General features: G+C 39.2%; 2 protein-coding genes across 3 annotated transcripts in view; one reads left to right on the forward strand and one right to left on the reverse strand.

The window, feature by feature from the left end:
• Nucleotides 1–3,561, reverse strand: part of RECQL (RecQ like helicase) — a 33,381-nt gene extending 29,820 nt beyond the window's left edge. The window contains exons 1-2 of one of the 2 annotated variants that reach the window (XM_054036471.1): nt 3,483–3,561; nt 52–127 (exon numbers count right to left, since the gene is read on the reverse strand). In XM_054036471.1, the coding sequence (XP_053892446.1) occupies nt 52–67 (16 nt within the window). In that variant the 5' untranslated portion in view covers nt 68–127; nt 3,483–3,561. Of the gene's footprint in view, nt 1–51; nt 128–1,696; nt 1,796–3,482 lie in introns of those variants that run through there. The other variant, XM_054036478.1, reaches the window with a different exon arrangement.
• A 158-nt stretch (nt 3,562–3,719) lies between these two features.
• Nucleotides 3,720–19,294, forward strand: GOLT1B (golgi transport 1B). Its single transcript, XM_054036491.1, has 5 exons — nt 3,720–3,857; nt 8,779–8,870; nt 11,448–11,626; nt 14,845–14,926; nt 16,598–19,294. The coding sequence occupies exons 1-5, from the start codon at nt 3,833–3,835 to the stop codon at nt 16,634–16,636; spliced, it is 417 nt and encodes a 138-aa protein (XP_053892466.1). The 5' UTR covers nt 3,720–3,832; the 3' UTR covers nt 16,637–19,294.
• Nucleotides 19,295–22,763: the final 3,469 nt, after the last annotated feature.

Here is a 22,763-nt window from a genome sequence, read left to right on the forward strand (position 1 = left end):
ACCAGTTAAATGGTGGTGGAATGAACAGTTACCATCCTAATTTTGGTTTACCTGAAACGGTTGTCATCTTTAAAGTTGAAAGGACCCGTCCTTTATTAATAAATGTTGCTTAAGCAAGCAATTCTCTCTAAAAAAAAATTAAAATATCTTATTAAAAATCTCTATAAATCCATTAGACTGTAGTAAAGAAATGGGGGAAATGTCATAAGCTGATATATCTTCAAGCTACACAGGACAAAGCATTATACAAATATATTATATTATATAGAGCAATCATCCTCTAGCAGGGAAACGACCAAGAGACCCTCCATAATTTCCATGGTATTAATAACAAAACAGCCAAGCTTATTAACTGGACATCATTTAGTACTTTCTTGTAAAGTCACACTGAATATATTACATTAAATTATATGCCTGTAATTCCACTGTTTGCTAAATACCGATCCAGTTTTGTACTAATTTCTCAGATCCTGTTAGTATTCACAATCCCAACTAGAGGACATCACACATTTCCCTCAACAAAAACACACTGATGTTAATTTAAATAAATTAATTCACAGGGAGAGGTCAATGACAGGATCCCTAGCACACTGCCAGACTTTCAAGGTAAGTGTTCTGCCAATTTGGGTCCTGAGTCAAGTCCCACAGAAGTTAGTGGAAGTCTGTCATCCCCATTAATAGGAATTGAAGCATGCTATAAAAACATAGTCACATGCTTTAGCGCAACAAAACAGAGAGCTGACTATTCATAAATGCAACTATAAGAATCTCAGAATTAATTACATAGTGACCTGCTAAAAAGCACTGAACCACCATGATAGGACTTATGGGATTTTGTTTGTTATTCTATAGGAGTTAGAACAGCAGCAAAAAACTCTTCAATATATTAAGTTAATAAATATTTGTGAATGATATTCTTTGTATTACAGTATATCTTCACTGTATTACAGTAAGAAAGTAATACAAAATTAAACAAAACATAAAAATAAGACATCCTCCGTTACCTCAGTAGGAACACTGATTTGGGGAGAGGAAAAGGAAAAATCCCCCAGCAGACTTCTATAGTCACTGCCTAAAAACTGATCATGAGATAACAACATTACCGATGAATGGAACAAATAATAGATCCAGCTAAAATACTTGGTTTTGTCAGAATATGGAGTCAGAATAACTGAAAGGAGCTCGGCCGTGGACAGAATCAGATTATTGCATAGATTACTCATTTCAGAAAATATTTGGCAAGATTAAGCTATCTACTATATAGGACAGGTGGCACTGTTCAGAATCCACTATATCTGATCACAAGTTAGTGAATCTGAAATTGACAGCATTAAGGGGATAACCTTCCTTAATTTTTTATGCAAGTGAATTTAGTCCTTAGTAAAGTTACTGGGCTGGCAGCTCTGTAGACTGGAGTACCTAATTTATCCAAATGACAGGAATAGAATGAGCAGGTGGCAATGCAAGCATCCCTACAAATGCCCTGCCAACGTTAAACTGAGCATCCACCTCTATGAGAGAAAGTTCAGTGCTCATTATGATTCAGTCCTTGGCCTCTGTGCTGACGCTGCCAACGAGTGCACCAATTATTAGTTGCTTTTTCTCTAATGCAGACACTAGGGAACTGAACAGAGGCTGCTGACTCATTTCACATAGGCCACTGAACAATCTTCAGATAGTGACTGGTTTCACTTACCAACCTTGCATGGATTCAAGCCAGCAGTCTAGAGGTGACAAGCTCTGTATCTCACTTGCCACCCAGTTTCCAAAATAAAACCTCAGAAGAGTCAAACTCTAAAAAGAACCATGATGTTAGTAAAGCACTGCAAAAAGCTTAAAGTTAGATAAACTAAAGCAAGGTTAGCTTCACAAGCAAGTTGCGGCTTATCAAACTGCGTTAGATAATTCAACAACAAAAAAGCAAGATGAGATGTTCAGGATCTCATTAAAACGCACAGGAAAAAAATCTCAAACTCGCAAAAATTAAAAAGCATACAGAAGAACCTCAGAGTTATGAACTGACCAGTCAACCAGACACCTCATTTGGAACTGGAAGTACATAATCAGGCAGCAGCAGAGACAAAAAAAAAGCCAGTACAGTACAGTGTTATGTAAACTACAAAAAAAAAAAAAAAAAAAGGACAGTAGCATTTTTTTCTAGTAAAGTTTCAAAGCTGTACTAAGTCACTGTTCAGTTGTAAACTTTTAAAGGAACAGCTATGACATTTTGCTTAGAGTTACGAACATTTCAGAGTTACGAACAACCTCCATTCCCGAGGTATTCATAACTCGGAGGTTCTACTGTACTTAAAACTAACTCAACGTAAGTATCAGTCAACAGCAAATAAGAGGAGTATGGCAAGTGCAGGAATATCATGTCAAGAGATTTAATGACCATGTCCAAGGATAAAGAATTGTTTTAAAAGAAAAGGAAAGTGTTAAATTACATGCTCCACCCTGTAGAAAGAGGCAGCTGAACATCTCAAATAGGCTAAGTATAGACAGAAGACAATTCAGCTGAGTAGAGGATGTTTATATGGAAAATGTGCATCTGGCAAACCGTACCAGAATGCTCATGCAGTGATTCATTGGTGAATTTCCTTAGGAGAGGGATAGCTAAAGCCAACAGCAGACAGAACATATGGCAAGCCACGAAAAAGGGAAGGTGAGGACTAGGTGGACAATGCCTATCCAACCCAGCTGAGAATTTACTGAAGCTGGAGGTAGTGAATTGTTATTTAGCAATTAAGTGGTGGGGGTGTTTTTGCATATTAGACATTCACACTGCTTTAAAGACCACCACCAAAAAAAGGTATTAATCCAGGGAAGTTCTATGGTTCTATGCTACACAGTATAAGCACTGACTCAGTGGGTGCTCAGAGGGCTGGAGCACCCACAGAAAAAAAATAGTAGCACACACCCTCCCTCCCCCATGATCAGCTGTCTGCTAGTGGTCAGGAAGCACTGACAGGAGGGGAAGGACCAGGGGTGGAGCTTCAGGTGGTGGGGTTGGGGTGGGGGCAGGAAGAGGCAGGGTGGGGTGGAGTCTTAGGGGAAGGAGTGTGGGGCAGGGCCTTTGGGCAGAGCGGGGTTGGAAAACCCCTGGGGAAAGCTGAAAGTCAGGGCCCGTGTTACACAGGTCAGACTAGATGACCACAGTGATTCCTTCGAGCCCTAAACATCTATGCTTGGGGAGGGGGGCGCCGAGAGGGAATTTCCTCAGCTTCTGTTTTAGTCAGTCACTGAATAGCTCTTGCCCCACATGATATCCCGCCCTGCCCCTACATCCCTGCCCCTCCCTTTACCCTTCCTTCCCCTGCTCCCGCCCTGCGTGGTGCACGTGGGAAGGGATGGGCTGATACTGCCGCCCCTACTCCTCCTATCCCATCCCCACGTGAACCCACCCCGGCCCTTCCCACGCGCTAGGCTCAGCCCGCCCGTCCGTCCTAAGCCCCCACCCCGCCTGCAGCCGCCGCACTCACCGCTCACTCTCGGCGGCAGCGCCTCGGTTTCCCGCCCGCTCGCGCTCTTCCCTCCCTTTCCCAGCCCGCCGCAACTTCCGCAGCCGGCTCCGGCCTCTCCCGGCCAATCACAGAGCGCGCTGCGCTAGGATTGGTCCGGCTGAGCTCCCGTACCGCGACGGCAGCGAGAGGGAAGCGAACAAAGTAGGCGTTGATTGGCCCGACTTCCGCCAATGGGCGGTGCCGGGGAGAGGGGAGCGGGGGGCTGCGTGTTTCCGGAAGACGTGGCGGCCGCTTCTGCCGCCGCTTCCAGTCACCTCCCCCCTCCCTAGTTCCCTGCTGCTGCCGCCGCCGCCGGCCTCGCCGCCACCATGATTTCCCTCACCGACACCCAGAGTAAGCGTCCGCCCGGCCCTGCGGCTGGGGGCTCCGGGCGGGGCTCCTGGGGCGCTGGCGGTTGCTGGGGGGCGCTGGCGGGGGGGCTCTGCCGGGGGTCTCTGGGGGAGGGGGAGTCTTGAGGGGCACGATCCTGACGCCGCTTCCCCGGGCGGCGTCCAACTCGGGGATGAGCCCGAGCGCGCCTGGCCGCTGTCCCTTTGTTCCGGGAGCCGGGGTCTGCGCCGCGCTCTCCTCCCGCTTCCTGTTCGCAGGTGAAGAGAGGGGGGGGGAATCCCCTTCACCCCTGTTGTGGGCGGGGAAGGGTCTTGCCGGCTCCAGGGTCGTTTCCGCTTGTCTCCGGCTGGCCGCTCTTCCCTCCCGCTGGACACGTGCGCCGGGCGGCCTCTGTAATAGCCGGGATCCCTCGGACGAGCTTCATGCGCCAAACACGGACTGAAGTCCGAGCAGCCCTAGTAGTGAGGGGTCTAGGGAGCTCACTGTGTAACTATTTACAGTGTCAAGTATCAGAGGGGTAGCCGTGTTAGTCTGAATCTGTAAAAAGCAACAGAGGGTCCTGTGGCACCTTTGAGACTAACAGAAGTATTGGGAGCATAAGCTTTCCTGGGTAAGAACCTCACTTCTTCAGATGCAAGAAGTGCATCTGAAGAAGTGAGGTTCTTACCCACGAAAGCTTATGCTCCCAATACTTCTGTTAGTCTTAAAGGTGCCACAGGACCCTCTGTTGTTATTTACAGTGTGTTTTCAAATGTCTCCGGGGAGCCAGCCCCTGCGTTAGTTACCTTCTAATTCAAAAAGGAAAAGTTGTCCCAGCCATACTCACCATTTGGAAGACTGAATTTTGAGAAAGTGTATCTAATTGTTAGTGTATCCTTTAATAAAACTGGTAGGTTTATAAGCAACAAAATTAAAATTGTGCTGCGTTCCGACTTCTGAAGTGAACTGCAAACATCCCAAGTAAAATTATACAAGTAGCACACATCTGGTAAGCCAACAAACTGCATGTCATGATGCAATCTTGGTAACAAAACCAGAATCTACTAAAAACAGAAGGCAGAGGGCCAGATTTTCTTTATATTAAGGCTCTTTTACACTGCTTTGGCAGTGTAAAAAGCCTTTAAAGTGAGTACAAATGTAATTTATGCCCACTTTAAGACCTCTTTAATTGCCAGAATGGTGTAAAGGGCCCTTCGTGTAAATGAGAACCAGGCCAAAAGGACAATGTATATTTGCATAAGAACATCCAAACGGCCATAGTGGGTCAGATCAATGGTCCATCTAACTCAGTATCCTGCTTTCCAACTGTGGCCAATGACAGATGCTTCAAAGGGAATGAACAGAACAAGGCAATCAAGTGATCCAGCCTCTATCATCCAGTCCCAATGTCTGGCACTTAGAGGCTGAGGGGACACCCAGAGCATGAGATTGCATCCCTGACCATTGCTGCTAATAGCTGCTGATGGAGCTATTCTCCATGAATTTATCTTATTCTTTTTTGAGCCCAGTTAAAGTTTTTGCCTTTCACAATATCCCGTTCCACATGTTGACTATGCATTGTGTGAAGAAGTACATCCTTATGTTTGTTTAAATTTGCTGCCTATTAATTTCATTGAGTGACCCCTGGTTCTTGTGTTATGTGAAGGGGTAAATAACACTTCTTTATTCACTCTCTCCACATTATTCATGATTTTATAGACCACTGTCGTATCCAGCATAGTCATTTCTTTTCAAAGCTGAACATTTCCAATCTTTTCAATCTCTTCTCATATGGAAGCAGTTTTATACCCCTAATCCTTTCTGTTGCCCTTCTCTGTACTTTTTCCAATTCAAATATATCTTTTTAGAGATGGAGTGACCAGAACTGCACTCAGTATTCAAGTTATGGTCTTACTATGGATTTATATAGTCACATTATGATATTTTCCATTTTATTATCTATCCCTTTCCTAATTGTGCCTAACATTATCTTTTTTGACTGCTTCTACACACTGAGCAGATGTTTTCACAGAACTATTCACAATGATTCCAAGATCTATTATGACTCAAGGAAGCTAATGCAGACCCCGTCATTTTGTATGTATAGTTGGGATTATGTTTTCCAATGTGCATTACTTTTCATTTATCAACATTGAATTTTCTCTGCCATTTTGTTACCCAGTCACCCAGTTTTGTGAGATCCCTTTGTAACTCTTTGCAGTTTGCTTTGGACTTAACTATCTTAACTAATTTTGTCTCATCTGTAAACCTTGGCACCTCAATGCTTATTCCTTTTTCCAGATCATTTATGAATATGTTGAATAGCACTGGTCCCAATACAGATCCTTGGGGAACCTGCTATTTACCCATCTCCACTGTGAAAATTGACCATTTATTCCTACCTTTTATTTCCTATCTTTTAACCAGTTATTGATCCATGGCAAGACCTTCCCTCTTATCCCATGACTGCCTACTTTGCTTAAGAGCCTTTGGTGAGGGACCTTGGACTTAGACTTTCAGAAAGCCTTTGACTCTCTGTCTTCTTGCTCACCCTTGTTCACGTGTTTCTTGACTCCCTCAAAGAGTTCTAATAGATTGGTGAGGCCTGATTTTCCTTTATAAAAACTGTGTTGACTCTTCCCCAACATATCATGTTCATCTATGTGTCTGATAATTCTGTTTTTTGCTGTAGTTTCAAACAATTTGCTGGGTATTAAAATGACAGGCTTACTGACCTGTAATTGCCTGGATTGCTTCTGGAGTCTTTTTTAAAATTGGCCTTCCACCGGCGGTCTTCCTTGTCATCTGGCACAGAGACTGATTTAAGCCATAGGTTACATACCACAGTTGGTAGTTCTGAAGGCACTCAGATACGAAATTGCACAACTCTTGGGTGAATATCATCTGGTCCTGGCAATTTATTACTGTTTAATTTATTCAAAAACCAACTCTGTTGATCACCTCAATTTGGGACAGTTCCTCAGATTTGTCAACTAAAAAAAATAGCTCAGGTGTGGGAATCCTCCTTCACATCCTTTGCAGTGAAAACTGATGCAAAGAATTAATTTAGCTTCACCTCAAGGGCCTCGTCTTCCTTGAGTGCTCCTTTAGCACCGTGATCGTGCTGTAGTCCCACTGATTGTTTGGCAGGCTTCCTGCTTCCGATCTACTTAAAAAACAAAAAAATGATAGTAATTGCAACGGCTGTTGAGGGTTGGTCTGTTCTTCTCAGCAAGGTGTTGTCACTGCATCTTGTGCAGTATGTTCAGGAATTCATCTCTTATCAGCCTGTGTCTAGTATATTTAGTCCTACAGCTAACAGGTGTCTGGTACGTCTTTCAAGATCTGCTTCCTGGTGGTGGTTGATTCTTCATCTCCTTTTCAGAATTCAGATTGATAAGGACATCCATGATGTTTCCCTTTGCTAGTCTAAATAGAGTTGGGGAAGAGGACAGATTCCAATTATAGTCCTCAGTCAGTAATTGATATTTGATATATTTAAGTTTACAGTGAAATATGGGTGTATACTTTTTGAATATCAGATTAGGGAGTGGATTTTTACAGTATCTTTTAACAGAACATCTAAACTAATAATCTTGTCCTTGTAATAGTAGTGTAAATTTAACTAGATCTTGAATCTGTTTGCAATCAAAATGAAAATTAAAGCAAATTTTAAAAATATGTACTGTTACAAGTCCACAGAAATATAATTTGGATATCAAATGGTGTTAAACAATATTGAGAGATGAGCTCACAAAAGTAAGGAAGTTAAATGCTACCAGAGTAGATATAGCTACACAGAGTTGTGAAATCTTCTACTATTGCTAGTAAATGGAAGTGCTAGAATATATAAGCTACCAATGGTTTTACCCCTGTGCTGTCTGATCAAGATAAGATGACACTGGGTATGTCTATGCTGAAATTAAAAACTTGCTGCTGGAATGTGCCTGATGCAGGCTGATGGGGCTTGGGCTAAGGGGCTGTTGTAATTGCAGTGTAGATGCTTGGGCTGGAGCCTGGGCTCTAGGACCCTGCTAGGTGGGAGGGCCCCAGAGCTCAGACTTCAGTCTGAGCAGGAACCTCCATGCTGCAATTAAACAGCCCCTTAGCCCAAGTGAGTCAGCTGGCACAGGCCAGCTGCAGGTGTCTAATTGCGGTATAGACATATCCATTGTGATTAAAATATTGTCACCTGGTTTACACTAGTGCTAGGACTGGTGATGCTTTGCTGCTCTTTAAGCCAGCTGTAGGAGATCTTCACAGAAACCTCAGTCTAGATGAGGCCTAAACTTGCAGCCCTTTGTGTTTTGATCTTGATCACTGTTGCAGAGAAGAATCTTGTAGGTTTGATCTTCAGGCATCCCTACTGAAATTTATCTTGCAGTTTAATCTAACATGTCTAATGAACTATCATTTTAAAAACTCAAACTTTGATTTACTAACAAGTCACTCAAAATCAATGATAAACTGTGTTTATTTTCATCTACAGAACTCAGATGTACACATGCACAATTGTGCTTATATGCCGAACTCTATTTCAATATGTAACTTCTAGTTTAGTGATGTATTGCACAATATACAGTACATTTCATACACTTACTACTTATAGATCACATCATCAAAGAAGTCTCAGGTAGTTAAAATCACAACATTTATGACAAATAACAGTTCATTTTAAAGCTTTCTATCTGAAAACTTCTTGAAGCAGGACCCTATTTTATTTTCCATGCTCATAACAATTTAAATAGGTAGAATTCGCTATGGCCATAACTTCACCCACCTCCCCCCCCACATCAAGATAGGAACTAAATGTTTCCACATTTTACATTAATTTCTGCAGCCTATTCATGTCAACTCTTAATTTGTGAAATACATTTTCTTATACTTGTATGCATTGGTGCTACTTTTTTACTAACCTTTTTTTAAAAAAATTTTTGTATTGCAGAGATTGGAATGGGATTAACGGGCTTTGGTGTGTTTTTCCTTTTCTTTGGAATGATTCTCTTTTTTGACAAAGCACTTTTGGCTATTGGAAATGTAAGTGTTTGCTGTTCACATTTTAGTTTATACACATCGTTTCGACATGGAAGGGTACAGTATTTTAAGTACATGATGCATTTGTATTAAATGTTCCCCTTTGAGATTTTTTTTGTTATCAAATGGAAACTGAGCCTTGGAAAATAGAATCATAGAACCCTAGGTTTAGAATGGACAAGGATCATCTAGTCTAACCACTACCAAGATGCAGAATTTGTTGTGACTAAATCATCCAAAACAAATGGCTATCCAGCCTCCTTTTGAAAACCTCCAGTGAAGGAGCTTCCATGATCTCCCAAGGGAATCTGTTCCATTGTCCTATTGTTCTTACAGTTAGGAAGCTTTTCCTGAGATATAATCTAAATCTGCTATACTGAATAAAACAGAATCTGGTATAAAAGAGAGATTATGTTCAATGCCTTAAGTGCTGAACTTCCACTGACTTTGAAAGTTAAACCAATCCCCCAATCACTCTGAAGATGGTACCACTGAGTCAGCCACAGTGAAGAAACTTGTGCTGCAGCTGCTTGTGCCACTGATTCTATACATTAGACTTCTCAGATTGACTGTCCTGGGTAGGTCTACACAGCAAAGAAAAACCCATGGCTGGTCTGTGGGGCTGTTTCATTGCTGTGTAGATTTCCGGGCTGGGACTGGAGCATAGGCTGTAGGACCTTGTGGAGTGGGAGGGGTCCCAGAACTCAGGCTGCAGCCCGAGCCCGGAAGTCTACACAGCAATGAAACTGCCCTGCTGCCCAAGCCCTGTGAGCCTGAGTCTGCTAGCACAGGTCAGCCACAGGATTTTCTATGCTGTGTAGACGTACCCTCTGACACCTTTTTTACAGTCTTGTATGTAAGGTAACTTAATAGAATTTGCATATTTATTTCCATCTAAGAACTCTAATGTTTTGTAAACACTAATAAATTTAGCCTCTTAACACTTTTCTGAGGTAGGGAAGTATAATTAAGTGAAAACTGCTAATAATAAATTGAAAAAAAAACCCACCTTTTGTCTGTGGTGAGTAGGAACTTTTACTAGTCAGTGCCTTCATCCTCTGCAGTTTTAAGTTTTCACTTAAAAAAATTAAATTTCTTGCTTTTGTAATAGATTATATTCAGTTCATGTGGGAAAGTTAACTGATGTGATGTTGCCTTTCTAAATCTGACAGTTCCAGTGCTTCCGCTGCTGTTCACAGCTTTGCCCATCTGCAGGAGATGAAAACTAACTAGAGGATTGTCGTTTTTCAATTGTTGCTATTCAGAACCCTGTGGGCAGCAGGGGTTAAGTCATCTTCACTCTGTTGCTACTGCTTGTGGAAGCTAGGGACAGCAGGGCAAATGTGGAAGCTGTTCACTGAATGAAAGTCCCAAAATAGATACTTGGAAGTGGGTATAATTGCAGAAGCCCCTCCCCTCCAAAGTATCAAGAAAGAGAATTGGTATATGGCAAAACATACATAAAATAAATATTTGGGATACAAAAGGAAAAACCATAAATATAGGGCAGGAGGTAAATAACTCAGTGTAGGGAAAGTGATATAAAGTGGGAGCTAGAGAGAAAGTAAAGAGCAAACAGAACTGAAGACAACACAAGAAGAAAAGATACACTATCCTTACAGGAAAGGAAAAAGTGGAGTGATACCAGGAAGAGGAAAAGATGCAAGAAGAGAGTAGAAGAGCAAAAGTGACCTAGTACATGTGTCTTATTCCTTTAAAATGTAGTTGGTGTGGCTTTGAGGGTTTTGCAGCACAAGTATATTTCACTCTAGCTAGTAGGGTTAGTTCTCAGGCTGGCAGGTGGCAGTTGTGATTAGAGAAAGATAATTAGACACTGATGTCCGAGTGCCAACTATTGTCAGTGGGACTACTTGGTCAAACAGAGTGAGTAGCATTTATTCTGCAACAGTGATAGACTGATAAACTAATATCAAAGCTGAGATGTACTGGAAAAACAAGGAGCATCAAGACTGATACTTTATCTTCAATTCTTCCCATTATGTTATAATGAATATGCTTAAATATCTATAAACATCATGCATTATGTTGATCCACAACAGCTAAATACAAGTTATGGATGGTGAGTCAGTGACTTAAAGAAACACTGCCAAGGTAGAGCAAGATATGACCTGCCACTTACTAAGGCTTGTGTACACCAAAAGTTATTAGACAACCTTGGCCAGGGACACAATTAGGGTCATGTCTACATTACAAAATACATGCCTTAATTTTTGGAGATAACTGTCGTCATAGAGACTCCTGACATGGTTATATTTGTAATGTAGATGATTTATGTATCTAGGGTGACCAGATGTCCCAATTTTATAGGGACAGTCCTGATTTTGGGGTCTTTTTCTTATATAGGCTCCTATTACCCCAGTCCCGTTTTTTCACATTTGCTGTCTGGTCACCCTATATGTATCTAATTGACAAACAGTGACGGACAAGGGGTTGAGGTGAACACTTTCACATCATAATGTTTCCAGCTTTGTAGAATGGTTATTAAACATTTGTAAAACTCTAAATTCATTTGGAATATATTCTCTCATTCATTATTGGATTTGTCTCTGTCTCTTTCAGGTTTTATTTGTGGCTGGCTTGGCTTTTGTTATTGGTTTAGAAAGAACATTTAGATTCTTCTTCCAAAAACACAAAATGAAAGCAACAGTCTTTTTCTTGGGTGGTGTGCTTATAGTTCTCATTGGTTGGCCCTTGATAGGAATGATCCTTGAAATGTATGGATTTTTCCTTTTATTCAGGTAAGATTTGTTTAAAATGGGGTTCTTCATTGGTATCTTTTAGGAGGAAATGTTTTTGCTAATTTGGCAGCATTCACTACTTCCACAACAGTTACGAAACTGAAATTTCATCTCTAAGCACACTTTATAATTTATACAGATCCTTAATTTGTATTTGTAACAACCTGGAACTTGATGTGTACTAGTTTGATACTTTAAAATCAACATTGCCTAAATCCATTTGATATTTGTTACATTGTTTCATATGTGTGAAAAATTGCACTTGACAATTTCACACTCTTCTCACCCCCCAATCAAGCAAGGATTTTTTTAAAGAATCAAAAGATCCTTTGGGCCTAAAATGTGGACTTTGTCTAATTTACCACCACCCCCAGTAAAAACCTAGCTTAAATCTGAAGAAACACGATGTTCTTTTGAAAAAAACCCACATTTTATTGAACATTTCCTTCTAGTGTTTGCAACCTTGGTATTGTGCTAGTGTATGAGAAACAGAAACTAAAACAGATTTGTTTTCATTATCCAATCACCTTATGTCTCATAATGCTTATGCCTAGCATAATCACTTAAAATGGAGCAACATTTTGTTATATGGTTAACAAAAGTGAGTTATGTAAATCTGAAAAATCATTATTCATATATAGTAAGTTTCATACTTGTGCCTAGCATTCCCATAAGGAGCCATTCATCATTTTTTTTTCATATCACTTCGGACTTGCTGAAATCCGCATCCTTTGGGGAGGGAAAGAGGAAAATGTCACATAGATGACACTATAGACCTTTTTGAACTTAACCCTGAACTTCTGATGAAATCAGAACTATTTAACAGACTCATGACTCAGTATAGTAGCCACTAAAGCTTTTTCCATGGTGCTGCAGTGGCAGGTGAAAATTAATGCAGTTGCTGTGGAAGTCAAAGGAAGTGTGACTTGGATCATAATATCTTTAACTCACTAAAGTTGGATTCTATATGCATCCGAAGAAGTGGGCTGTAGTCCACGAAAGCTTATGCTCTAATAAATTTGTTAGTCTCTAAGGTGCCACAAGTACTCCTGTTCTTCTTAAAGTTGGATATATAGTCCTATATTTAAACACTTAAGTTGGGAATTTCAAAAGCGCTCAATATTGACCTGCCTTTGCTCCTCCTGAAGTCAATAGAATTTTTATTTTTGACTTCAGTGGGAGGTGAGTTATGTCAAAAGCAGAATGCTTTTAAAAAGTCCCATCCTTGGATCTTCCTTGTTTTTGTTTGTCCAAGTTATTTCATCCTTAACTTGCAAAGTATTACCATAAATGTTATGCATTGATCTAAGACTTCCTTCAGTAATTGGTATGTTAACAAAGAGGCAGTTTTGCTTTAGTCACTTGTAAATTGACTCTTACATTTTGTTTTAAAGTTGTAAAAGCACATGTTGATAGGTACCTCATCGCATCTTTAGGGAATCATAATTACGGTTCCGTGTCTGTCACAGATTCGGTGACCCTGGCAGTGGTCCCTGGCTAACCTGTGCAGCCGCAGTCCGCTGGCCTCAGCAGTGCTCCCTGTCCAGCCAGCCAGAGCAGCCGCAATCTGCAGCCCCGGGCAGCATTCCCCGGCCAGAGCAGCCACAGCCCTGGGCAGTTCATTGCCCGTGACCTGTCCATGACTTTTACTAAAAATACCATGACTAAATCATAGCCTTATTAATACTATGAATTATTTCACTGAGTGTATTAAAGTGGTTTATTTGAATGTGCTATTTGCATCTCTAATCAGCCACTTTGAAGCAAGAAAAATTGCTTTGGTACACTTGAAAGCTTTAAAAGCAGCAAAGTACATTGTAAGAAAAATCTGAAATGTTGTCTGTGGTGGTACTTCATGCCTCAACAGTGCTTGCTGTGTGACAGAAGTCTAATATATATGAAAGAACAATCTCCAAAGAAATGAAGTGGCTGGCTAAAGTCAATGCACACCGAGTCCTACCACAATCTTTTAAAGGAGAACAATTAGATTATTTATTAACTAAGAGACATTAAAGAGCTCTCATAGTCTTACTTTCAAACCTAAAAGACTTTGGCGCATAAAACCACTTATCTTTAATTTAACTCTTTTCTTGACACTTGGTAAATCTAAAATTTGTTCTAAAACAAGTGGTTGCTATTTCTTAGCCCATCTCCACCATGGTGCTGCATTTGTTATATCATGCAGACTTCCGTAACACAGTACTGTATCAAAAAATAGGTGTCTCCTGCAGAATCAAATAGGAAGAATAAGCTCTCTTCTACACATCAGTCTAAAATGTCAAAAAAAAAAAAAAAACCCCACAGGAAATAACTGGCCAAATACATAGCTTTTTATATAAACTTTCTTTTTAAAATTTGCTTTAGTAGTCCCCATTGGAATTACAGTAGAACCTCACAAGTTCTCACATAGCTAATCTGTATATCTGAGAATTTATTCAAACAGCTCTACTCCTACTTCTCAGCATATGTCTAATAAATGACTGCTGTACTGAGGCCTTCATTACTTTATAAAATGCATTTGCACTACATTAATGATATACTAAAAACTATCAAATAGATTAAAGAAACTTGTCAAAACAAGTGAACAGATGGTATTTTAATGGTACAGCCTTTGTTTTTGTAATTATTTGCTTGTTAAATTGCCAGTTTTGGTAATCTGCAATGGGAGTCCCAGGTTACTCAGTAAGTTTCCCAAAACTTTAAACATTGTGAGAATTTCTTTCCCATTAAAACATCAAATCAGCCCATAAATCTGTCATAATGTACCATAGTGTCAGCTTCTGAAATAATTTAATCCTATATTTGGGCATAAAAATAACTGGTGAAATGTATTTTATTTCTACTGAATATTGGTGGGATTTTCAAAAGTACTCCAATTGTTAGGATTGCTGGCCCTAGTGACCCTCAATGTGCTCCTAACTCATTTAGGTACTTTATAAAATCCTACCTCTATCGGGTGAGATTTTAAAAACATTTAAAAAGCGGGGGGGAAGCTTTTGAATATTGTATTTTTTCCTGCCACTTCTTTCTCTCCCTCCCCTCCTGAATTAGTAGATCCCATATATATATGTCAGAACTTATTTTCTACTAAAAAGCTACAAGTAATTTTTTTAATGCAATCTCATTTCAAATAACTCATTCCTTCATCCAGTCTAATATGTAGGAATAATATCACGTCATGTTGGACCTACGTAACTTCAGAATCTTTTTGTTTAAAGGGGTTTCTTTCCTGTGGTGGTTGGTTTTATTAGAAGAGTGCCAGTCCTTGGATATCTCTTGAATTTACCTGGTATAAGCTCGGTAAGTATTCATCTACTTAAAATTAAGTTTGAAACTTTTTGTTCAATCCATGGTGGTTGTAGATTTAGCAAATAATAATGCAGAAATACTATGCACATAGTCATAGAACAATAAATGGTTACTGTGTATGCATTTTGTACAGTTCTTGCACCATACGAGTCATATTCAATCCTAAAGAGATTAAAATAAAACTAATTTCCACTGAAGTCTCTAAAGTAGAGACACTTATAGCTGATTATCCCTGCATCATTATATTCAAGTTTTGAATTACATATGCATGTTACAAATGCCGATGATCTGAGATTCCATTATTCGTGTGCACCACTGGGTCAAAAATAAAATTAGGGGCGGTTTTAATTCCGATTTAGGTTTTTATGTTTGATCTACTTAATTTTGCGTAAGTTAAACATAAAAAAGCCCCAGAGTAATTTCAAATTGCTCTCTTTAAGATTTGCATAGACCTTCAAGGTGAGTCAAGAATATGCCTAGTAACTGTCTCTAGGCCCCAGCATCCTTTGTGTAGGTCCTTTGGTACCATATTAGTAATGAGATGAATGAGATCTGTGTGTATAATTCATTAGGCTAATTCATAATGCCAGAAGAACAATTGTGATGTAGCATGTTGATGGCTGGAAGTAGAGTCTTGTTGATGTTAATGCAGGTATAATAAGAAAATAGACTAGATATATTATTTTGTACTATATGGTAAAATGAAAACGGATCCATAAACTTTCATGTGATACATAATCATTTATCTAATTAATATTTATTCGGGTCCACTATGCTTGGGATAAGTTTTGCCATTTACTGAGATCTGTGTTTTTCACATTTGCCATTCTTTTAACGAAATAACCAGGGAATAGGAGAGAGGCAAATAGCACCAGAGAGATGATAACCTAGGATTTGTACTGTGCATATGTCTCTTTGTATTTGGAAATTTGTAATTGTAAGTGTTTTAACCTTAGTCTTGAAAGCTACCATTTAATACATACATTGTAAAATTCAGAAGCTGTACAATTAAGACAGACACAGTCCAGTTTGCAAAGATTGATTCATTTTAAAGTTCAAGTTCATCTGTTTGAATGTTGTAGTCTAACAGTCCCAGGCCAAGGTCTGGCTCATGATCCACGATCAATTGAATGTTCCACTCAGCAATTGATCTTACCTATATATATAAATTGATCTTAATTGGGTTAAATCCTGTTTAAAAAGATAATTGTTAATGTTTTATTCAAAGCCTACGTAGGCTCAGAAGAGAATCCACAGTAATGGTCAGTTGAAATATCTTATTTGGTCTGTTAATGCATGAGTGGCTGATATTTTTTTCTTTTAGTTAATTATTTTATTTTATTTTATTTTGGCCATTAAGCTAGCAGTGTTACCTGCATTTTTCTAATTTATGTTTTCATTCTGTTGCATTTTCATGTTGCACCATTAATATCCATGAAAAACATATCATGCAGAAACACAAATTGCAATGTAAGGTACTTTTGATGTTTACAAATTTCTAAATCTCATGAGACCTTGGTGAGTACTATTTGACTATAATCATTTTCAGTCACCTACTAAATGCGCACAAGTACCAATTTATATTTCTGAGATAGCATTTTGAATGTACATGCATAAATGTGCAAGTAACTTAAAGAATTTTTTTTCTCTTCTCTCCTACAGCTTGTAGATAAAGCTGGAGAAAGCAACAACATGGTATAATGACAAGTGGGCAGAAGGCTGGTTCTAAATTTATTGTATTATTTATAAAGCTTTTGAAGAATATTCAGCACAAAGATTAAATTGTGAACAAAAGAAAAGCTTGTAACATTCTTTATATAAAAGTTTAATTTAAAATGTATAGTCTACAAAATACATCATTAGACAAGAAGCTCAGCAAGCATGCTTCTGAGACAAGCTACTCGAAGAATTTGCGAAGTAAACCGAAGAGGTGAAAGTCGTGGGATAACCCATGCTACAACTGTTCAAGACTGTTTTTAATGTTTTTGGAAAATATGCTAAACATAGTGAACACTCATGGAACTAATGGTGCCTGTACTTTACCTCCTTATTTTGAAGGTTTGGTAGAGTGAACAGGTCTTTATTTTTAAGGCATTCCCCTCCTACCTACCCAACCCATCACCTGCCACATCCAAAAAAAAAAAAAAAGGGGGGGGGGGGGGGGCAAAAAATATTACCTGTTTAACAAAAGAGGTCTTTCTTGCATGAAAGTTAAGATGGATAATCATTTTTAAGTATATGTAACAACAAAGGAAACCCCTCTACACTTCTACTGTAAACATTTTTTGTAAATATGTGGCTAAAATAAAACTTCATTGTTATCTTCATGTTTCAGAGCCAAATGTAAGTTGGATTTGCCTTCAGTTTTGGAATATGCAAAAGGTCAATCTTTACTAACTTCAGTCTAAAAATGCAATTGGTTCCGAAGTTGTACAGTTTAGCTGGGAACTCTTGAAACTGACTTACACTCCTTTGGATTTTTTTTCTTCTTGACTCATGTTACCTGTGCACATCAAGATGAGGATGTAGCTCTTTGTCACTGAATAAACTTTTGCATATCCTGTTTAGTTCATGAAACAATACATTTGGTTTTACACAAACCCTGTGAAATATACCTTACTCAACTATGAAACATGTTTTTAAATAGTTGGAAGCCCACGCTTCTTTTTGCCATAGGACTACAAGTTACAAATCTTATTTTTTACAGTAATAAAATGAAAACTTTAAACTCTGTGTGAGAGAGTTTCTGGAAAGCTGAATTTAACAAATTTAACTGAAAAACAAATGCCAGTCTGAGTGTCTGTTTATATGACTTAATTGCTGCTTGATTTCAGTCATTTTTAAATTATTTATCCCGTCAATCATGAAAGCAATTAGGCATCTTAGAGCATGTATCTGATCTGGACTATAATTTTCTTTAGCCTAAATTGAGGCATATTAAAGTGCGAGTAGTGATTTTTCTAATTTTGTTGGAATGTCTAACATGCTTTTCCAATAAATCTAGATTCATAGTATTTTTCATCTAAAGTGAGCAGCAAGTAACTTGTATCTGTTTAAACGTTGACTTTAGCAGTTTCTCAGAATTTTTTTGACTCAAGTAGCTATAGTCTCATCAATCTAATAAGTGATTCTTTTGCAAAGTTAGAAAATACCAAACTAATATTTTATAATGTTTTTAAGATGGGATAAGCCATCACATACAAAATATACATTTTTGGAAGTACATAGTTTAAAAACATCTTTGCATATGTGATGGGTTTTCCAGTTGTAGATGTATAAATCACCATGGATTATTTACTTTGTTTTCTTCTGGGGAACAAGGTAGTGGAAGGTAAAATGCAAAACACTTTGGGAACAAAATGAATAGGGCAATAGCCTGATAGCCCAGTGCATCTTTTAAGTTTAGTCAGTGCGCATTATGGCTTTTTAATTTTAATAATGAAAGAACTTGGTTGTGGGTTGGGGGTTTTTTTTTGGTTTGTTATATTCCTGATGGCATGTGTGTTAATTTACAAACAGGACTAAATATGACTTGTGGCTCCTACCTCAAGAGAAGAATCAATTTTAATTGCCCCTGTGTATCTGTTCTGTTTCAAGCAACACCTTTCTAACACTAGTGAAATAATTTACTTTCTGAACAACCAAATGGGCTTGAAATACTAGTCTGCATCATGGGAATCAAGTAATCTTTTTTTATTCAGACAATGTTACTTCATTTACAATAGATGTGGAAAAATACTAAGGTCTTGACTCTTCTAAGAGGTTATCTAAAGTGCAAAAGTTGGATTGTACCACAATACTGTTCTGTAGTCATTTTGGAAGAAAATTGCTTGATAAACTTATGCCAAGAACCTTCTTCCACAAGAACTTTGGACAAAATCTTTAAGATGGGACAATGTCTTGCTGTTCCATGATCTCTCAGCCCTTCAGTGAAACAGAGGTCTGCAATTCACATCACTTCTACTTGAATTCACAGTTTTACATCAAGTATCCGCACAAGTGGTGCTCGGTTTTTGGTCAGGAATGAGACTGACAAATGTACTACTCAACTGAGAGGGGACAACATTGTGTGTAGCATTTAGCAGTCTGTATCCCTCAAGGTAACATAGTCTCAAAGACAAACATCGGTTTTGCCAAGTACCTGTAAGTGGTGGGGAAGAAGTAAAAACTACTCCTTAGCCTTAAGTGTTTCTGTCATTGCAAAAATGTATCTTCTGTAACAGAAACATATTTGGAACATTTCCTCTTTTAAATGTAATTTATAATTGCTGCGTTAAGGCTCACTAACAGATCTATCCTGAACAGATGAATACTGTAAATACACTTGTCATACCTTGAATAAATGAGTACTTTTTTCTATTAATTGTTTGTCTTTTTATTTTTTAACTGCCACGTCTTTGAAGAAAATATTCTATACCATTTTGCTTGCAGGAAGAGGGACACTGCAGTTCTCATCTGTGTTGCTGGATTGCATAGTGGAGCATATGAAGTCTGGAATGAGTGTCTTGTATTAGATCTTTGGAATGTTGTAGCTATGTTGATCCCAGGATATTGGAGAGACAAGGTGGGTGAGGCAATATTTTTTATTGGACCAACTTCTGTTGGTAAAAGAGACAAGCTTTTGAGTTACACAGAGCTCTGTGTAACGAAAGATATTTCACCCCCACCTGGCTCTTTTTTGTATTAAATCTGTCAGACAAGCATTTCTTAGGTAGGCATCCCCTTGCTACTGTTCATATCATCTGGGTATTTAACCAAATTTCTTAATTGACACACTTTTTACAAGCAGCAATCAAAGAAGCAGTGTGGTCCAGTGGTTAAGGTACTCAGCTGAGACTCAGGCCTATATTCCATTCCTTGCTGTCACTGATCTACTGGGTAACTCTAGACAGCTCACTTCCCATCTTTCTGTTACCCTAAATAGACAAAGGCTGGAAGAGGAATGTTTACACAGCAAAGGAAAACCCCTGGGTGGCCCATGCCAGCCAGCTGTCTTGGGCTGCAGGGTTGTTTAATTCCTGAGTAGACTTTCAGGCTTGGGCTGGAGCCCAACTCTGGGACCCTCCCGCCCTGCAGGGCCTGAGTCCCACACGCCTGAGTCAGCTGGCAAAAGCCAGCCACAGATTTTTCTTTGCTGTGTAAACATACTCTTAGATAGTTCCTGCCCAAGAACTGACCATTTCTGTGCTTGTACAGTGCCTAGCACAATGTGGCCTCACTCTCAGTCTCTAGGTGCTACTGTAATATAAATGCTGTTTGAATGTAACAATTACTGTATGATGGAATGTTTTAATGATATAAATGCTAAACCTACTTGTGGCTCATTGGCATTTAACAGCGCTAAGCAACTGTGCTTGATGCCTTGGTTTAATTTGAGATGGGTAGCATGTCCCAACTATGACCATGGCATGCCCATAGCTATGTTTCTAGCTGCAATGATGCCAAAAAACTTGTCTTGCATCTAAAGTAAAGATCTAAATAAAGACAGGGCTATCTTAGAATAACAATTACATAATCATTTCTTGACAAATTCCATGTGGCCCCATAGCTACAAAATATCCATTTTTTTTTTTTCCTGACTTGCCTGACTGAAATACCTAACAGGCAGGGCTGAGGAAAACAGAACCAACAGTGTCAGACTAGCTAACTTAACTCTTCTCCAAAATGGGATAAATGCTTAGTTTGGTTACATCTCTCTCTCTATAATGAGGACAATGTGAATGTATTGCTCAAAATACAGATTAACTGTTAATTAAAACCAACCATTGCTGATACAAAAAAAAAAATCTTAATTTTGCTCTTGGTACCTCCATCCCTTTATTAGAATGGGAGGTGGAGAATAGCCTAAAGAAACTACAGAATTTCATGTATAACACTTTTTTTAAAAATAGGAGGACCCAATTTGACTCACTTTCCAGGTTGAGGCTATACAAATATACTATTTAAAACTTGAATAAAATACCTATTAGGGACTATTTGGCACAGCTTTTGCTCAGCCCCCACCAATGATAAAAATAAGGGGGGATTTATGCTGTGAATTTTGCAAAGCATATCATAACCCTGTGGTTAATGATCCCTTAAAGAAGAGCATTTCTAAGTGTCTCAGCACTCAAGCTCAGTCACAATGTCTTGGGTTTTGTTATTTACGTTGTTAGACAGAAACAACAAGGAGTCTGGTGGCACCTTAAAGACTAACAGATTTATTTGGGCATAAGCTTTCGTGAGTAAAAACCTCACTTCTTCGGTTGTTAGACAGGGTACTGTCCTGTAGATTGTATTCCAGGATAAACATACATTATGCTCCCTAGGCTAAGAGATCCTGCTCCACAGTGATCTTCTTTCCACCATGCTAATTTCCGAGTATTGATTATCTGCCAAAGCAGCTTTCATATTCATGTGAATTTGCAGAGAAATGACAGCATTGATGTAAAGCAGTTGCTGTGACGCTCTTCAACCTGAATTGCCTTTTTATTTTGTATGGACACTTCTATTCTTTTTTAAATGTTTGTATCTATATTAATAACAACTAACCATATTTAGGATCTGTTTTTCAGAGAGGTGCCTTTTTCTGTGCTGATACAAGTGCATGTGCCTGATTTATACTTTCATATAATCCATGTGTGTTTGGGGATATCTATGCTTCAGTGCTAAAATTTTGTTTAGTGGTGCTGTGTGCTATTCAACAGATGCCATGTTCCACTGCAAATGTGGCTGCATTTTAGTAGAGGGTGAGATGACTCCTCTTGTATGAATAAATGATTCTCTTATCGGCTGCAGTGCAAAAGGGCCAGAAAACAACGTAAATAATAGGACCCTATGTCCCGGAGTGGTGTGAGACTTATTTAATGTACATAAAGAAGAACAGGAGTACTTGTGGCACCTTAGAGACTAACAAATTTATTAGAGCATAAGCTTTCGTGGACTACAGCCCACTTCTTCGGATGCATATAGAATGGAACATATAATGAGGAGATATATATACACACATACAGAGAGCATAAACAGGTGGGAGTTGTCTTACCAACTCTGAGAGGCCAATTAATTAAGAGAAAAGAAAAAAAAAAAACTTTTGAAGTGATAATCAAGCTAGCCGAGTACAGACAGTGTGATAAGAAGTGTGAGAGTACTTAATTGGCCTCTCAGAGTTGGTAAGACAACTCCCACCTGTTTATGCTCTCTGTATGTGTGTATATATATCTCCTCATTATATGTTCCATTCTATATGCATCCGAAGAAGTGGGCTGTAGTCCACGAAAGCTTATGCTCTAATAAATTTGTTAGTCTCTAAGGTGCCACAAGTACTCCTGTTCTTCTTTTTGCGGATACAGACTAACACGGCTGTTACTCTGAAACTTAATGTACATAAATCACTTTAAGATCCTACCTGTCGTTATAAACTAGGTTTGACACACACACCCAGCCCATGGTGAGTTATCAGTGCAGCAGGCATGTGGGCAAAAATGTGGGTGCTTTGCAATTTGTCTCTTAGCACTCAGTCTTGAATCTTTACTCAGGCTCAGATTGTCTCCGGTGCAGGTTTTTCCTACATACAGCACATGCAACTCCCTTCAGTGGGTTGCCCCTCAGATCATCCCATCCAAGGGGTGGGGGGCAGGGAGGGTGGGTATTATTGCTCACTCCTTGCCCTACAGATTGGGGAGGGACTCTATCCCCTCATTTCTGGCGTTAGCCCAGACCCTATTAAGAAGTATCTGAATTTCTAGCATAGGGGAGGTACTAGACACTGACCCAGAGCCAGACAAGTTGCTCTCAGCTGAGAATGGCTTGGAACACATAGATGGAGGCGGTGCCACACTTACCCAGCAGG

This window comes from Malaclemys terrapin, chromosome 1 (assembly GCF_027887155.1).
Source record: "Malaclemys terrapin pileata isolate rMalTer1 chromosome 1, rMalTer1.hap1, whole genome shotgun sequence".
Classification (NCBI taxonomy): domain Eukaryota; kingdom Metazoa; phylum Chordata; order Testudines; family Emydidae; genus Malaclemys; species Malaclemys terrapin.

Bases quoted from the DNA above. Each gene is read 5' to 3' on its own strand.
- GOLT1B (XM_054036491.1), top strand. From the start codon at position 3,833: ATGATTTCCCTCACCGACACCCAGA. The intron at 8,871-11,447 runs GTAAGTGTTTGC...TGTCTCTTTCAG, and splicing joins CACTTTTGGCTATTGGAAAT to GTTTTATTTGTGGCTGGCTT. The intron at 14,927-16,597 runs GTAAGTATTCAT...TCTCTCCTACAG, and splicing joins ATTTACCTGGTATAAGCTCG to CTTGTAGATAAAGCTGGAGA.